At 38.0% G+C, this 15,938-nt stretch overlaps 1 protein-coding gene across 3 annotated transcripts in view; it reads left to right on the top strand.

The window, feature by feature from the left end:
* Positions 1-15,938, top strand: part of ZFX (zinc finger protein X-linked) — a 34,564-nt gene that overhangs the window by 15,859 nt on the left and 2,767 nt on the right. For 2 of the 3 annotated variants that reach the window (XM_087758956.1, XM_087758955.1), the window contains exons 2-7: positions 2,327-2,415; positions 2,874-3,440; positions 12,343-12,492; positions 12,682-12,825; positions 12,918-13,052; positions 15,624-15,764. In XM_087758956.1, coding sequence (XP_087615082.1) covers positions 2,355-2,415; positions 2,874-3,440; positions 12,343-12,492; positions 12,682-12,825; positions 12,918-13,052; positions 15,624-15,764 — 1,198 coding nt within the window. In that variant the 5' untranslated portion in view covers positions 2,327-2,354. The remainder of the gene's footprint in view (positions 1-2,326; positions 2,416-2,873; positions 3,441-12,342; positions 12,493-12,681; positions 12,826-12,917; positions 13,053-15,623; positions 15,765-15,938) is intronic. The other variant, XM_087758957.1, reaches the window with a different exon arrangement.

Raw genomic sequence — 15,938 nt, 5'->3', positions numbered from 1 at the left:
AGAAGTAGGAGTTTGTGGTGGAGTGGTGGTCAGGTGGGTGTGAAAGCAGGAAGTGGAGAAGACGAATGCCAGTTCTTCCAGTAGTTAATGGTGAACTGGCACTTCAAGCTGGTTGGGTCCCAGCTAATCAGAGGCTAATATATATGATAATACAATCCTCAAAAGCACAGGCAGAAGCAGCGTCTTGACTTTTCCCAGAGAGCTGGACAGCAACTGCTAGCTTCTTACGCACGTGTTGCCGGAGGAGAGAGGCAATTTATTTCCACCAACCCTTAATTCCCCCTGCCTCCTCAAAAAAAAAAAAATCTCTGAGTCGCTGATACAATCTTTGCTAGAAATTTGATGAGTAGCGTGGCTTTGTGTGAGTGATGGGAGTATGCTGTAGTTGCAATTTGGAGAGATGAAATGAGCGGGTGAGGAGGTAATGAGCATAACATAGGTACAGGCACCCAAGAAGCTGGCGGAGAAGCAACAGAAAAGAAGAAACCAAACACTGAAGACAGCACAGAAAAGATGACAAGATGAATAGGAACGACATTTGTAATAGACTGGCTAGGTGTATACTGAATAGATGGAAGTAAACCAATTTGGGTATGAATAATTCTTGCTTAAATGACTGTACGAAACCTTGTTATTCTGTTCTTGTTTCTGTGGTATGGCAGAAGTTGATTGCCATCAGTCAAGCTGTGTCTTGTATCTGAGGCTGAGAAACGCTTCTCTTCTGCTCTTGATTCTGAAAAAAGCATCTGTGTGACGAGCTGTTCATGTTAATAGTGGGTGCTTCTGACAGAAATGCTTGACAGTCAGAATAAGTGTGAGGTGATTTATGTCCAGCTGGACACCACGATGATTTGTTAGCACAGCTGTCTTTAAAATATAGGGGCCTTCCGACTGAACATCACACAGATATGGGACCCCTTGGAAAATTACCAGACTGCCACTGCTTTTCCTTCAGTTCAATTTCTGGCTATATTTCTCCCTCAACTTGTAAAAATACATTTTCTCATGTACAAATTAGGTGGTTAGCGGCGAAGAGTTGAGAAAAGTTGAGCTAGAAAAATGAAGTCTAGAAAATACTTGCTACAGATTATAGCTGTGCAGTTGTGTTTTGGAGTAGTTGTTAATTTTTTTCTTTCGTATTGCAGTTTCCCCCATGGGGGCTTAATTAATGTAAATGTTAGTTGACGTAATTCAGAAAGGTTACTATTCTTGTGGAAACCTTGGGCAGAATCTTAGTGTTTTCTCTAGGTCTTTTGTGGACGTATCACAGGAATGGGGAGATCTCTGCCTGTCACTGTGAAAAATGTTTGGAGGAAGGAGAATCGCATCTTCCACTTGTACAGAAACACGAGCAGAAACGTGTAGCAACATTCTGTGGCCTCTTGCTGGTTCTGCACTTAGGAATCTAGTTGGACTAAGTGCAAGGGAGTAGTACAAATTTACGTTAGATCACATTTTACCCAACTAGGTTTGCCTGTTCCTAATTGTAATGCACATATGTAAGCAGCAAAATCTAGATTGCAGTTCCAGATTTTAGTAAGTATTTTAACTTTGTGGTCTTGTTTAGTTCTTCTGTGAAGAAGATTGAAATCTTAAGTTGTTATTACGCATTGAAGAAATGTTGACGTTCTGTTCAAAGAAATTTGGTAATTTTTGAGAACTGGTGATGTTTTTTTAATACAAAAGCAAATACGTACTTTGTCTTGGGGCAGGAGTTTTTAAAATATTCACACATTTGGGGTTTGAAAACATATGGTGTTATGTTCTGGAAGCAGTTTACATTGATGATTTCAATTCCTGAAGTGACATAAGAGGAGCTTCCTCCTGACTGCCTAAGTATGAATACAGGGGACATCAAAAGCGTTGGGCATTTCAGATTATTAGCTGTCTACCTTTAACTTATTTTATCGAGCTTTATTGATTTGACAACACTGTATTCTCCACCGTCCAAAAAAGACTTGAATATGAACTTGTGTAGGCTTTGCCTTAATTTTTTTTTTCTTTGTAAGATTATAAGGAAATCATATTTTCATATCCCTTTATCAGCTGCTTCTGCGTTTGTGGAGCTGTGGGGTTTTGAGAAATGGACCTGGAGTGTTGGAGCTCACACTCCTCTTATTCAGACCCTGGGTGTTTGGTGCTCTAGAGTAGTATTTCCAGAATCCCAAACAGAGGTACCCTGAGTGAAATCTGGTCCGTCTTAAAGTCAAGAGGTGTTATCTGTTAATTTCCATGCGCCCAAAATTTCTGTTTCTCAGTGCGCAGACAGAGGCAACCTTCCTAACATAATACGAGTTAAATAACCTTTCTTCTTTACCTTCTACAGACACTGTGACTGATGAGAGTTAAAGGCCATGGATGAAGATGGGCTTGAATTGCAGCCACATGAGCCAAATGCATTTTTTGATCCAACAGGTCTGTCAGGAGATAATATGTAGATAAGAGTGTTCACATTAGATGCTATTGACTGTCATTTATTTTGTCTTTGCTTAAAAGTGCTATACTGCATCAGTGCTTTTGTATATAGTAGTTGCTTTTGGTTTTCGGTTGTTTTTATTACTCAGAGCAATATGAATGAGCTACTGTTCTGTCAAGTAATAGTTGTTTGGATATTGCGGGAGAGTCTAAAAATTGGTAACCTTTTCCAGGAGAGAAAATGTTGTTCACCTTAGTTATGTTAGCACCTACTGAGGACTTGCTTTATCAGCTCCCCATATATCTGCCTATCTTAATTGCTTATAGGCTATTATGCCTGCTTTACTAAATTGCAGGATAGTGTGAAAGTTGAAATAAAATAGAAGTAATTTCAATTATTAACCACTTCATCTGAGTAAGTTTTACAATTTAACTGGTATTTTAATTATGTTTTTCAGGAGCTGATGCAGGACATATGGATGGAGATCAGATTGTTGTGGAAGTACAGGAAACAGTATTTGTTTCAGATGTAGTCGACTCAGATATAACCGTGCATAATTTTGTTCCTGATGATCCAGATTCTGTCGTAATCCAAGATGTCATTGAGGATGTTGTTATCGAGGATGTTCAGTGCCCAGATATCATGGAGGAGCCAGACGTATCTGAAACTGTCATTATTCCTGAACAAGTGCTGGACACAGACGTAGCTGAAGAGGTTTCTTTGGCTCATTGCACTGTCCCAGATGATGTTTTAGCTTCTGACATAACAGCAGAAGCAATGTCTATACCAGAACATGTACTGACAAGTGAGTCAATGCATGTACCTGAAGTTGGACATGTAGAACATGTAGTTCATGATAATGTTGAAGAAGCCGATATTGTCACTGATACTCTGGGAACAGATGTTGTTTCTGAAGAAGTCTTGGTGGCAGACTGTGCATCAGAGGCAGTGATCGATGCCAATGGAATCCCTGTGGAACATCAAGATGAGAAGGGCAACTGTGAAGATTACCTTATGATTTCCTGTAAGTGTCTGGGTAAAGCCATTGAAATTCTTATGATATGGGCCTGGGTGGTGCTTGAAATATCTGAGGGAGGGTTTACAACAGTAACAAACACAGATTTTCTGCATTATTTAATGAAATGCAGATCTCACAAATGTGCTCAAATGGGGGTACTTTTAGGAACATGTACAAGCTAAAAATTCTGGTGAAGCTAATGGAGAGAAATACTGGCAAATGCATGTCTGATTATAAATTATTTCTGTAGCATTTTATGCATATGAACAAAAGAGTAAGAATTCCAGTAAACTAAATGCCATATCCTTAGTAAGAACTGGAAGAAAATAAATGCAACATTTTTTGAAAACGCATGTATATGCAGATTACTGCCAAGACATTAAGAACAAAAATTATTTTGTGGAAAAGGGAAAGTAAAAAAACCTGGTTTTTGGAAGTCCAAATGACAATTTGTTATCATCGTCTTGTTTTTTGCTAAGCCTCCACCCCTTCCACCCCATTTATAGTTAGATACAGGCAACAGTATGGTTTTTTTTTGCTGTTAGGATGTGTTTTCTTCTCTTGATTAAGCAAAGGACAGAGGTATGCTGCTAACAAAAAGAGTAGCTATTGCTGCTCATAGCTGAGAAGCAACCATGAATATCTTAATCTCCCTTAGGAACAGTGGCACAATCCCTTTGAATCATATTTCAAAAGACTTAAAGTAGAAGATGGAGAAAAACAGCATATCATCAATCCTTTTTCTACTGAGGATATTCATTTGTGCAAACTAGAGCTTACTCTAAGTATGTTACTTATTATAATGCTTACTCAGTACAGCACCTAGGAACATCAGAGTGTAACTGCTGAACATTTGTTTGTCGTAGAAATAGAAAAGCTTTGTTAGGCTGGTTTGTTTAATTGCCATTTCAGGCACTTCAATTTTGTCTAGCATTAAGTGGCTCCATTGATGAGGCACACTTCATGCTCTGCTTCAGTTACCTTTTTTCTTTTTTTTTCTTTTGTTTTCCCCCCTTTTTTTTTCCTTTGGACACTTTTTTGAAATGTATAATAACTTGTTTTAATTTTATATTCTGTACTTATGGATTTTAATGTTGCTTCTCCTTACCTAGGATCACTGCATTTCTTAATTTATCATCTCTTGAGTTCCTTGAGTAACCTTGTGCAGCCATGTTTTGAGTTTATATGAGGTACAGTTAATTCTCTATTATCTGGGAAAACAATGAAATGGGATAATGCAAAATATGGATAACACAAAATATTGTAAAATTAAGCTGCAAGATCATAGTGAGGTGAAATAGATCAGGGATGCTGCTCTCTGAAATGGTATTTATCCAAACTAGTGAATGCACTCTGTACATTATGGTACAGATAAAACTTTCTGATTCTGGACCTGAGTTAGATCAGATGAAAGCAGCTTAAATGCTTCTACACCTGCAGCATAGTTAGGCAATAAAGTGGGTAATCCACCTATGGATAATTGAGGCCTGACTGTGTAAAGACTGCTGGTGATCCTTACATGTTTCTTATCACTGACTGTAGCTCTTTAAGATGCTATTGCTCCTGTCTCTCTGCTCACCCTTCCCCTCCAGGTTGTCATCCTGCAGCACAGGCAGCAGAGTGAGGCCTCTGAGGCTGCTGTCATAGGAATACGTTGCAAACTGTGTCTGTGTAAATTCAAGTGAGAGGGGTGGGTAGATAACGTGTCCCATTCAACTGTTGCCAGTGGCTGAAGGAGGACAGAATGTCTTGGTAGATGCGATATTGCATGATCCCTAAAATACCGACGCAGCTAGAAGTCTTCTTAGATGTACCAGTCATCAACAGGTGGTAATGGGCAGAAAACACAGGAATTTAATTGTTCATTTGTGCTGGGATAGTCTCCATTTTCAGTCATGTATTTCTGCAGTTTCATTAATATTAAATGCCTCTTGATAGTCTCGCAATGTACTTTGTTTAGGTTCAGAACCTTAAATAAGCCAGCATTTAAAACAATCGTTATGCTACAAAACAGGCATCCTCTCTATTTGTGTTTCAAATGTTAAGTATGTTCTACAGTTCATTTTAAAGGGAAGTTCCCTATTACCACCTACTGTGTTTAAAGCCTGCATAACAAGTTCTTCTGGTTAGTGCTTTTCCATCAAGTAAAGACTATCTTGCCAAATAGTCTTTTTGTTGTATAGAAAACATTATTTGAATTAATTTCTTTTTTTTTTTTCTCTTTGGCATTGGCAGTATATATGTTTATTGATCTATAGACTTTCAGTTCTTCAGTTGAACTTAATATTAGGTGGTTTTTAAAAGATAGTAACATGAAGCCTCGTTTTTGATTTTTCATCCTAACCTGTAAATTCATGCTTGATTTTGGCAAGCCTCCCTGAACTGCTGGGGCAGATGTTGGAATATAATTTTGCCTGCCATTACAGTAGCCGCCTCCCAGATCTGGGAGCTAGAATGCATTCTTCAGGATGCTTTTGCCTGTCTTCTTTTATCTAGTCACTTGCAGAGCAGGGGATGACACTGTGTTCTTTCTGTTGTGGGTTTCTCAGTCTATATTCTTCAGTGGAAGTTATTGGCAAAATCTTCTTGCTGTCTTCTTCCTATCTTGTGAGTCTCTTTGTGTTCCATTTTTGTTCCCAATGAACTGAGTCTACATAGATTTTCTTAAAATAAGGTAATTTTCTTAGCTTTGCCTTGAAAATACCTGTTTTGAAATCACTCATCTAAGTGTACTTTTTAAAATGTGTTTCTACCTTCTTTCTTTGTTTCCGACTGGTTTGTCTTTTCAAAGAGTATAGTCCCTGCGGGTTTAACTCTGTGACTTTGCTTCAATAAACTCAGTATTTTAGTGTTTTTGTTCCCATTTACATTTAGTTTAGCTTCTGCATTGATATGCCTTTGTTTTTTTCATTTCCAAGATAATGTTTCTTGGCACAGCTTATATTATCACTTACCTTTTGATGTACTCACCTTTTTTCTTAGATACTTTGTCTTTGCCCTCAGGCTTCATTTTTGGTCCATGGTAGATTTGGGGCACTTACGGCAGAGCAGAATCAGATATTCATTCAACAAAGAATGCAAACTGCTACTAGTTAGTACCTTGAAAAGGATTCAAGGAGGTTGGATAAATCAGTTTTTCTTTCGCATAACAAGCCGGTTCATGAGTTTGGTCAGGAAAGGATAAATTGCGTTCTGACTCACACTGGTACTAATTATTTGGTAGCAAATTTTAAGGCTTGGAAAATCATTTCTCTCCAAGTGAAACAGTAATGGTGAGATTAGCTAGTGTTCGTCAAAACAACACTCCCCCTGACCCCTCCCCCCAGCGTTTACTAACCAAGGAAAGTAGTGCCTTACACCTGGGCAAAAGATGGAAATTAAGATTTTTGTCTGATTTTATTCAGTTTGGCAAGTAAGACACATCCTCTGGCATGAACTCATTCTATAAAACAAAAAGTTGTACTCTGATATACTCGTATTTAATTGCAGTAAAAATGGTGAGGCACAAAGGAGGTTTGACAAGGGGAGTCTGGAGAGAGGGAAGGGTAGCCTCACAAAGTTTAAACTGCAGTCTTAGGAAGTTGCATGATGTTGGGAAATAACAGGGGCTGTGTTATGTCCATCCATATCCTTACTTTGCTCTGAGTTAGACATGTCTTTTGTTTGTTGTATCTGAATTACCACTTTTCGTTCCAGGAGTCAGAACCCAGGGTGCTCAAAGAGAGAGAGTAATGATTGAATCTTTTTGTAGGTCTAGGTGAAACCTATCTTTTCTCACCCTTGTTGGATGTTTAAGTTGAAAGCAATGGATCTGATCAACAAAGCCGTAAAGTTCATGCCTTCATGAGGGCCATCCGGTAGACTTCTAGTCAAGAAAACAAAACGCTTTTATTTGCTTTTTTAGCATAAACAAGTACCTCCCTCTTTTTCCTTGGAGGTTCTTAAAGATGCAAGAACTCAAGTTTTTCTTTCTGTGAGGTAGAACTTGCTGCCATGCTTCTGCCTGACCACTGGAATGGCACCAACAGTTGTTGCAGCCGAGGCTGCTCAGGAGGTCACCGTGAGAGGTGAGGGAGACGAGGGTTCCTTTGGGCTGGGTGATGCCTCAGAGCTTAGTCTGATTTGCGTGCTGGGGAGAGCAGGACAAGGGTTAGATATCAGTTTGGAGCTTAGGAAGTTCTCCTCTGCTAGATTGCTTCCCTGAGGGGAGCTCGAGATGCATAGGGTATACTGTTGCTTATGTGTAATGGCAATGGCATTAAAATAAAAATAGAACAGATTTCTGTTTTCTCACACGTTAGGAAACCTGCTTTTCCATTTAAGAAATAACTGGACAGTAAAAGTAACTTCTTCAGTGGACTAGGAATTCTCTGCTATCAAGTGAAGTACAAGGGCAATGTTTCTATCACAGATAACTGAAGAAAATCTGTCTGGGGAATACAGCATGCTTTTAATCTGTTTTAGAGAAAACAGAATAGTTAGCAGTGGCCTTTTTCATTAAGAATGGTAAAATGGGGTTGTTTATTTTGTAAGCGGGCAAGTATCCCATGAGATGCATTTTTTTAGCAGCAAAGAGAATCATTTGGGAACGTAAAGGCTGACAAAATAGATGATTCTCGTCTAATGGCTCCATAGACAGATTTTAAGATCTGTTAAACTGGTGTAGAGACCGACTTTTTCTTAGAATGTTTGTAAGAATTATTTCGTCGTGTTATTTAGCAATGAGCAGTGTGTACTTGAAGGAGATGGAAGGTTTCTAGTGCTTAAGTGAATTTTATCTTTTACAATCCTTTTATTTTCCTCATTAATCCCATATAGAGGAGAAATGGTAGGAAAGAATAAATGTAAAAGCTTATGGAAACAATTAAAAAAATAAAGACAGTTACAGATATTTGCATTTTTCTAGTTAGGAGTAAAAGACTGCAAGGCTACTAAGTTTGTATCTGCTGATCCATTAAATATTGGATATAAAAAACTAAAACCAGCTTATTGGGCAAAGTGTATGTGTCATGGTTAAACAAAAGATGTACCATTTAAGCAAATGTAGTATGCAGGATTCGGGGCTAGCATTTGTGCTCCTCTGTGGGGAAACTGGCCTCAGCTGGGTTTTAAATATTGTTTTTATTATCAATGCACTGAGCTTGTTTCTGTCCCAAAACTGCCATTGGGCATATTTTAACAGGAGGATAAAGATACAGGAGATAGTTATTGGCTGGACATTACAGTTTATGACATTACATGATTTTGTAAATTAGATTTAATATTTTCTGGGAGACAAATGCTGTCATCATGATAGAATACATATTAAACAAACAATCTTGTCAATGTTGCCTGCATCTTTTATTTTTTTGCCTTTTTCTCTATTCCTTTTTTATCTGTTGGTCACTGTTTGTTGATTTCCTTGTAATGTAAATGATAACCAGACAGGCTTTAAATATGCCAGTCTTTCATGTTGTGTGGCACCTTTCTCATCTGTTTGTGCTTTTAATAAAAATTCAAGCATTATCTTTATACAGAAGCAATTATTGTAACATTGGAGAAGCGCATATGTTTTTTAGTTGTTTCTTGCAGCTCATAGTATGCAAACAGCAGGCTCCTCTAATCAGTGAAGTCTGTGAAGAACGTCAGCAAACTAACCATAGAATGCATTCTTGCAATTTACTTTACATAAAATAATGTTGTGTCTAATAATTAATATATCTTTTTTTTTTCTTTTAACTTGGAGAATTAGTCTGAATCTAGTTGTATACTGAAGTAAAGCTACCAGCTAATAGAGGGGGGAAAAAAAAAATCGTACATTTAAAGTTTTTAGCCTTCAGTTAATATCTAATTAAATGGAGAGACAGGGTACGACAGCATTGGAATAATGGTAGTCTGAACTTTTTTCTAGCATGTGACTTGTAGTTAGTTTAGTAACTGCCCAGCATCTCTACTTGAAAGGAAGTGCTCTGTTACAAGCTTAGCTAATACTTTTAAGTACTTTCGGGGTGGTGTTTTTTTTGTAATTTCAAGGAGGACCAATGTGAGAGAAGATCAGTCATGCCTGGTATTTGTGGGATTGCTTGATGGGCTGTGAATTTGAATGAAAAATTCAAACATCATCAGAGTTCCAACTTCAAACACTGATCAGTCAAGTATTTATGAATATCATTTTCTCTTGATTGTGAGACTGAGATATGCGGAGAATGCAGAAACATAGGGAAAGTGTTGAACAGAAATCAAATTTTATAAATGCTGCCAGAGCATCAATGAATCAGTATAGATAAATGCTTATGTAGCCATAGGACAAAATACCACGGAAATGGTGCTTTGTGTGATAGATACCCACTCTCTTTCGCCTTGTTTGTCTCTTCTTCTGATTTTTATCTTTTTTTCTACCTTTTTCTTTCCACCCTACTTTTCTTTCTGTTACCTGTTTGCTACTATACTGCAAATACTATTACTTTTGAAGCCCTTCAGGGTCTTTAGTTTTTCAAGTATTACCACCTGTCAAGAGTGAAGTTTTTTCCTTTTGGATGAGGAAAGTTGGCCTAGTATTCCTACAAGTCAATTTCCTTACAGTTTAACGGTGCTGTTAAAAATATTTAAACCAGTTGTTACATTTTGAAAACACTGAGAAATCAGGGATAAACAAACTCTAAAGTATATAACGATTTTTTTTAAATCATGTTGTTTAAAAGATAACTTTGAACCTTGGAGAACTTATTTCAAAGAGTAAATGGAGCATATTTTTAGGATCTAGAATTCTTCTGTTGTGTGAATGTTATCAATGGATACTTCCATATATGTATGGAAATAAAAACCTCTGTTTTGGTTAAAAGAAACCAGCCTATTTCACATGGTGCACGTAGGTTTGTTTTCTGTTTGATTGCTTCAGCCATAATTTTCCTTCCTTGAGTATGTTCCAGCATCAGTTGAGCTTGGTGGCAAGACTTCCTCTTTGGCTTCAGCAGTGTAAAATCAGTCTACGCTAATTTGAAAGCCTTCCAAGTACACGTGCGTGACACTGGGAACAGCCAAGCTAAAGGAGAACAACTGCATAAATCTAGTGCAGGAACGAAAGCAAGTTTTCTTTTTGTCAGAGTTCCAGTGACGTTTGGCGTTTCATGCGTATGCCAAAGAATTTATGAAAGTCTGCTCAGTAACTGAATATATGTATTGTGGAGCTACATTGTTAGCATGATTCAGAAGAATATCTTAAGGTTTTTACTTTTGAAATGCTTTGGGGTTTCAGCTGCAAGATATTACGTTGTCCCGTGGTACAAAATAATTTTCAAAACATCATACAGCTTGAAACATTCTGTACGGTGGCCATTGATCATGAACTTGCCATAAGAATACATAATGTTTTTTTCTGCTGCTCTTTTGGTGAGGGGAGAGATGGACTAATTTATTTTAGAGCTTCATAATTTAATGTTTCTTTGTGAATAACGATGCCTGATTGAGAAATTTTAGTTAAATACAGTTGTGTTTGATACATGAGACAGAACACATGCTAGTTTATCTAATTTAAAGGCTAATTTATTGACTTCATGGCAGGAAAATAATAGTAATAATGTTTTGAGCTTCTTTTTTTTTAAGTAGATCTTAAAGTAAATGGAAGAATTGCAGTTACTGAGTAGTAAAGCTGTGATTTAGTTATGAAGGTAGTTTAATGAGTGCCAGTAAAATAAGCATACTTTATTAAGTATTTTGTATGTGCTAGGCATGGTAGTTAAAAATTCTACAGCATTTATGGGACAGTTCTTACACTTCTTTAGTATAAATTTCATGTCTTGTTGTCATGAATTGAAGTTATCATGGCTCTGAGGGAGCCGCGTCAGCCTCCAAAAGTGACTTTATGAACAGTAAAGTTACAGATTACAAAAGTATACCATGGCGTTAAGAATTTTTAAATAATCTCAACACTCGAGAAACTTCTGAGGCTTCTGAAATTGGTAAATTCTCTGAAGGTCTTGAGATGCTGGATTTGATTTTTGTGAATGCCTATTAGTATGTATTTCTTGAAAACCCACGCTTGGTAAAGTAAGATGGTGTGCGCGTGCGGGTGCCTATGTAGCATATGTCTTAAAAATCAGAAATGTGTTCCTCATAAAGCTGGCTGTTAGCCATGTTTATGTGGGAGGCCTAGGCAAGTTATGGCAATTCAAACTGAAGCGTGGTGTCGGTGCACTTCTGAAAGGAGGACAGGAAAATTTTTGATGATAGTAAGGAGAGTATATAGGGCTACAGCATAAAATCCAGTGCGGGTCCCTTTCAGTAAGGACACCGTGAACAATTAGTTGAGTAGGTTCACCAGTGCTGTAGCATCAGGGCAGTGCTTTGACACTGCTCGATCCCTCAGCTGTTGAGTGGATGAGAAAAGTGGAGCATTTTCTTCCTGCGGTTTTCATTTAGGTTTACTCTCTAGTCAGCTGAAGAAACATCAATAACGCTGCTTTGCAAAAAACCAGGTCTGACTGGCTTGCATTAGAGACAGAGTTGAGCAACAGATAATGCTTTTGAAAAAAAAGAGTTAATAGCTTATTAGTTGTGAAGGAGAAAGCAATTAAAACTGAGAATAAGTGAAATTATGCCACAGAGTAAGTACTAATGTGCAGTTTGTTCCTACCTTCATCTTGCGGCAGATCACTGTTTCACTATTGGCATTGCCTGGTGTGGTGTTCATGCTTCTAGTCGTATCACTGCAGCACTCTTGGACTTCCCCCTTAACTGGAGGATACAACTTGGATTTATTTCTGTGTTTATTGTTGTTGTTTTCAAGGATATGAAAAAAAAAAATTATGGGTAGGTTCTTTATCACAACGTAATTTTAAACTGCTTCCAAATTTGAGTAATAAAGTAATAAAGTCTTTCATATATGTCTGTCTGTATATGACTGGATAATTGTAATAACTTGTTTTTGTAGTGGATGATGCTGGTAAGATAGAACATGAAGGTTCTGCTGAAATTACCATGGAAGCAGAGTCAGAAAGTGGCTCTTGTAAAGTGGATGGCATTTGTCCAGAAGTCATCAAGGTCTATATATTCAAAGCAGATCCTGGAGAAGATGATTTAGGTAAAATAAGCTCATTTTAGAATACTCCAACGTGACATTTGAAATTTTGCGCTGTGGTTTCTCTCAAGTCATCTGTAAAGAGCTGTGGGTCTAATGTTAAAAGAGTGACAAACTTTCAGTTTTCTGTGGTTTGGCATAGAATTTGAAAAAAGCGTATTTAAAATATTTTGCTCTGGTCTTCCTACTTAGGGGGCACAGTAGACATTGTGGAGAGCGAGCCAGAGAATGACCACGCAGTTGGATTACTTGATCAAAATAGCAGTATTCGTATTCCAAGGGAGAAAATGGTTTACATGACTGTAAATGATTCTCAGCATGAAGATGAAGACTTAAGTAAGTAGGTGGCTTTCATTTGGGAACAGGGATTTTTGCTTTCAACAGTGCAGTGTTCCTATTAATTTTTTCTTGACTTCTTTTTCTCTTAGATGTTGCGGAAATAGCTGATGAGGTTTATATGGAAGTGATTGTAGGAGAGGAGGATGCAGCGGTGGCCCATGAACAGCAAATTGATGACACTGAAATTAAAACTTTCATGCCCATAGCTTGGGCAGCAGCTTATGGTAGGTAATACTCAAAGAATTCTTCCTGGTGACACTGTCTTTAGCAAAATGTTGGGGGTTGGTTTTTGGAGGGTAGTGGAGTATTTGTGCTTTTGTGTTTGTTTTTAAAGTTTTAGTTTAAGAACGGTTTCTTAGCATAATGAGCCTTAAAATTAAAAAGAGAAGAAGAGAGAAGCTGGAAGGCAGGCTGCTTCTTTTTCCTATTTTAACAGTCATTTTCCTTCATATTTTCATGACGTAGAAGGGGAGGGACATGAGCTTTCAGCTGAAAAATTGCATGTCAAATACATCTGTCCTTCACAGTTTTAGAACGCAGTAAGAGCTGGCTTTGGAATAGAACTGAATATATTTATTGGGGGGGGGGGGGGGGGGGGAGCAGACGGGAATATGTAAGATTCAGTGTAACAGTGAAAAGCAACACTGACCTCTAGCTTGATTTAAATGCTTTCTAGAAGGAACATATAAATATGTGATTTCACTAATGGAAATAATTAATTGATTAACAAAAAAGAAGCTGGAGGGAGACATCTTAAAATTATAGCAGAACCTTGAGAATATTGCCAGCATGCAGAACCATGTTTCTTGAACGTGAGTATCTGAGCACCAACTGGTGCACAGACTGATTTCCAAAACTTATGTAAGCTGGTAGACCAAAATCTCGTCTTAGAAGTGTTTCAGTAGTGCCCTGTTCTCCTTTTAAACGTACTTTGAGTAAACGAAGCAGAAGAAATAGTGGAATAGAGGACAAAACTTAGGTTACATGTCTGCATGATATGGATTGTGGTGATGGTGCCAGAAAACAAATGGCAGGGAAGCGCTGAGAATGCGATGGGGGCTGGAATCACGGACATAAGTCAAGGGAGGGCAAGATTTCAGGGAGTAGCGTGTGTTAAAAGTTGCTTAGGAGATGGACGGTAGTGCACCCAGAGCCTTATCTTTGGCCATATACTGGTGAGCACAGTTTCAGCGAAGAGGAAAGGCCTGAAGCCAGGATGAGTGGGAATTAGAAATAAAATTGACCTCGAAACAACAGTTGTAGACTGAATGTTCAGTGATTTTGGAGGAGGAGAAAATTGAGCAGCGTGTATTAAGAACAGAGAGATGGAATTGAAAGGAGAATTTAAGAATGTGGGAAAGAGTAGAGTCATTGCACTGTCAGCAGTAAGCCACCTACCATGCCAGGTGAGAGGTGGCAGGGAAGGGGGAAGAAATAATGAAGAATGAAGGCATGAAAATGGCAGAGGCTTGTCATCTGCACTTCTCAGACCTCTTCTCCACTTAAAGAGGGTTTAAGAGCTGATAACAACGGCGCCTTAAAATGTTAAATTTGTTTTGTTGCTGTATTGTAGCAAAGCCCAGTCCGACTGTGCTTTACATTCCAGAAAATTTTTGCAATTTTATTCTAGTATTAGAAAATGTTTGGGGCCTGTTTTGTGTTATACTCTAGAAGGACTCATCATGCACCTGTTGCAAACTTTGTACCTGTAAAATGTGAAATGGGTTTTTGTTCTCAACGTTTGTCGCTTGCCACATTTGCTGTTCAACCTTTGAGCTAGCATATAGATCAGAACCTTCAGGCTCTGCACATGCCTGTTCCTGGCTCTGAGTCTTCTTTTCTTAATCGTGAATATTCATTCTTGGCACTCTACAAAGGAAACAGCTATTGAGCATCTTGCACTTTCTTGCACTTCAATTTTCATGTCTTGTGTGCTTTGCTTTCACTAGGAACTGTTGCCTTCTATTGATTCAAGTAAATACTTAACCACAAAATCTATTATTAAAATTTTCTTACACCCTTAAATCACCAATGTTGAACTGATTACCAGTAAATACCTTGCCGAATAAATAGATATACTTACTTGTAATTTTCATGTTTGTTTTACAATCAGTGATACCATTTGTGTAATAAACACAAAGCTCTATGAGGCAGATTGTTTCCTTCTTTCTGTTACACAATACTGAGCATGCTCTTCATTCCCAGTAGAAAGAATTTGTAAGTGTTAAAGCATCAGGTGTGCAAATAGTAAGTACTGTACTTTGTGTGCATGTTTGTGGGCTGTTCAGAACGAATCTTTGACCGCAGTTCCAGTTCTGAAACTTGGTGTGTGAGAAACTTCAGTCAGGTGAATTCAGATGTGCGGAAGCGAACGGGAGCTCACACATTGGAGCTCCTGTATTTCAGGACTGAGAAGAAAACGGGGCACAGTAAATATCGCGACATGCTATTGTTTACGGATGTTAAACATTTTGGGCATAATTAGCAACCAAAGAAATGCAAAACATACTGCATTTAAAGGAGAACTCTCTGAGAAAAGGAAAAGCATTAATTCCTGTAAATTGTGTACTCCTGTAAAATTAGTTTAACAAAGCCAATGCTTCCAGGTTCATAATACCAAACGTAGTTCGTAAGTTACATACAGAGAAGTTTTGCAGCTCATCCTGTACATGACTATGGTTTGAGTAAATGTCCAGATAGTAGTTTATCATTTCTTTCATGATGATTGTAGAGTTTGTTGCGCGAATAATCTGTGGAGTGATGACGGTAGGTAACTTTTTAACTTATCTTGTTAGGTAATAATAATGATGGCATTGAAAGTCGGAATGGCACTGCAAGTGCTCTTTTGCACATCGATGAGTCAGCTGGACTTGGGAGACTGGCTAAGCAAAAACCAAAGAAAAAAAGGAGACCTGAGTCTAGGCAGTATCAAACAGGTGAGTGTCTGGCGGCTGGCCGTCCTCTCATTCCTCCAGGCACCTATCCCTAAACAGATGTACTTTGCTGGTAGGGTGTGCAATGTCTTGTAAAAAACAGTGATTATTTTGGGAGTTATTTTGTTGACAGCACCTCTACATCATAAATGAGTGCATATTTTATTTTAAAGTTTT

This window comes from Nipponia nippon, unplaced genomic scaffold, assembly GCF_047370975.1.
Source record: "Nipponia nippon isolate SJK-2023a ecotype South Korea unplaced genomic scaffold, ASM4737097v1 scaffold_2, whole genome shotgun sequence".
NCBI lineage: Eukaryota > Metazoa > Chordata > Aves > Pelecaniformes > Threskiornithidae > Nipponia > Nipponia nippon.
Note: the sequence above shows the minus strand (reverse complement) of the source record. Positions and strands in the feature narration are given on the sequence as shown.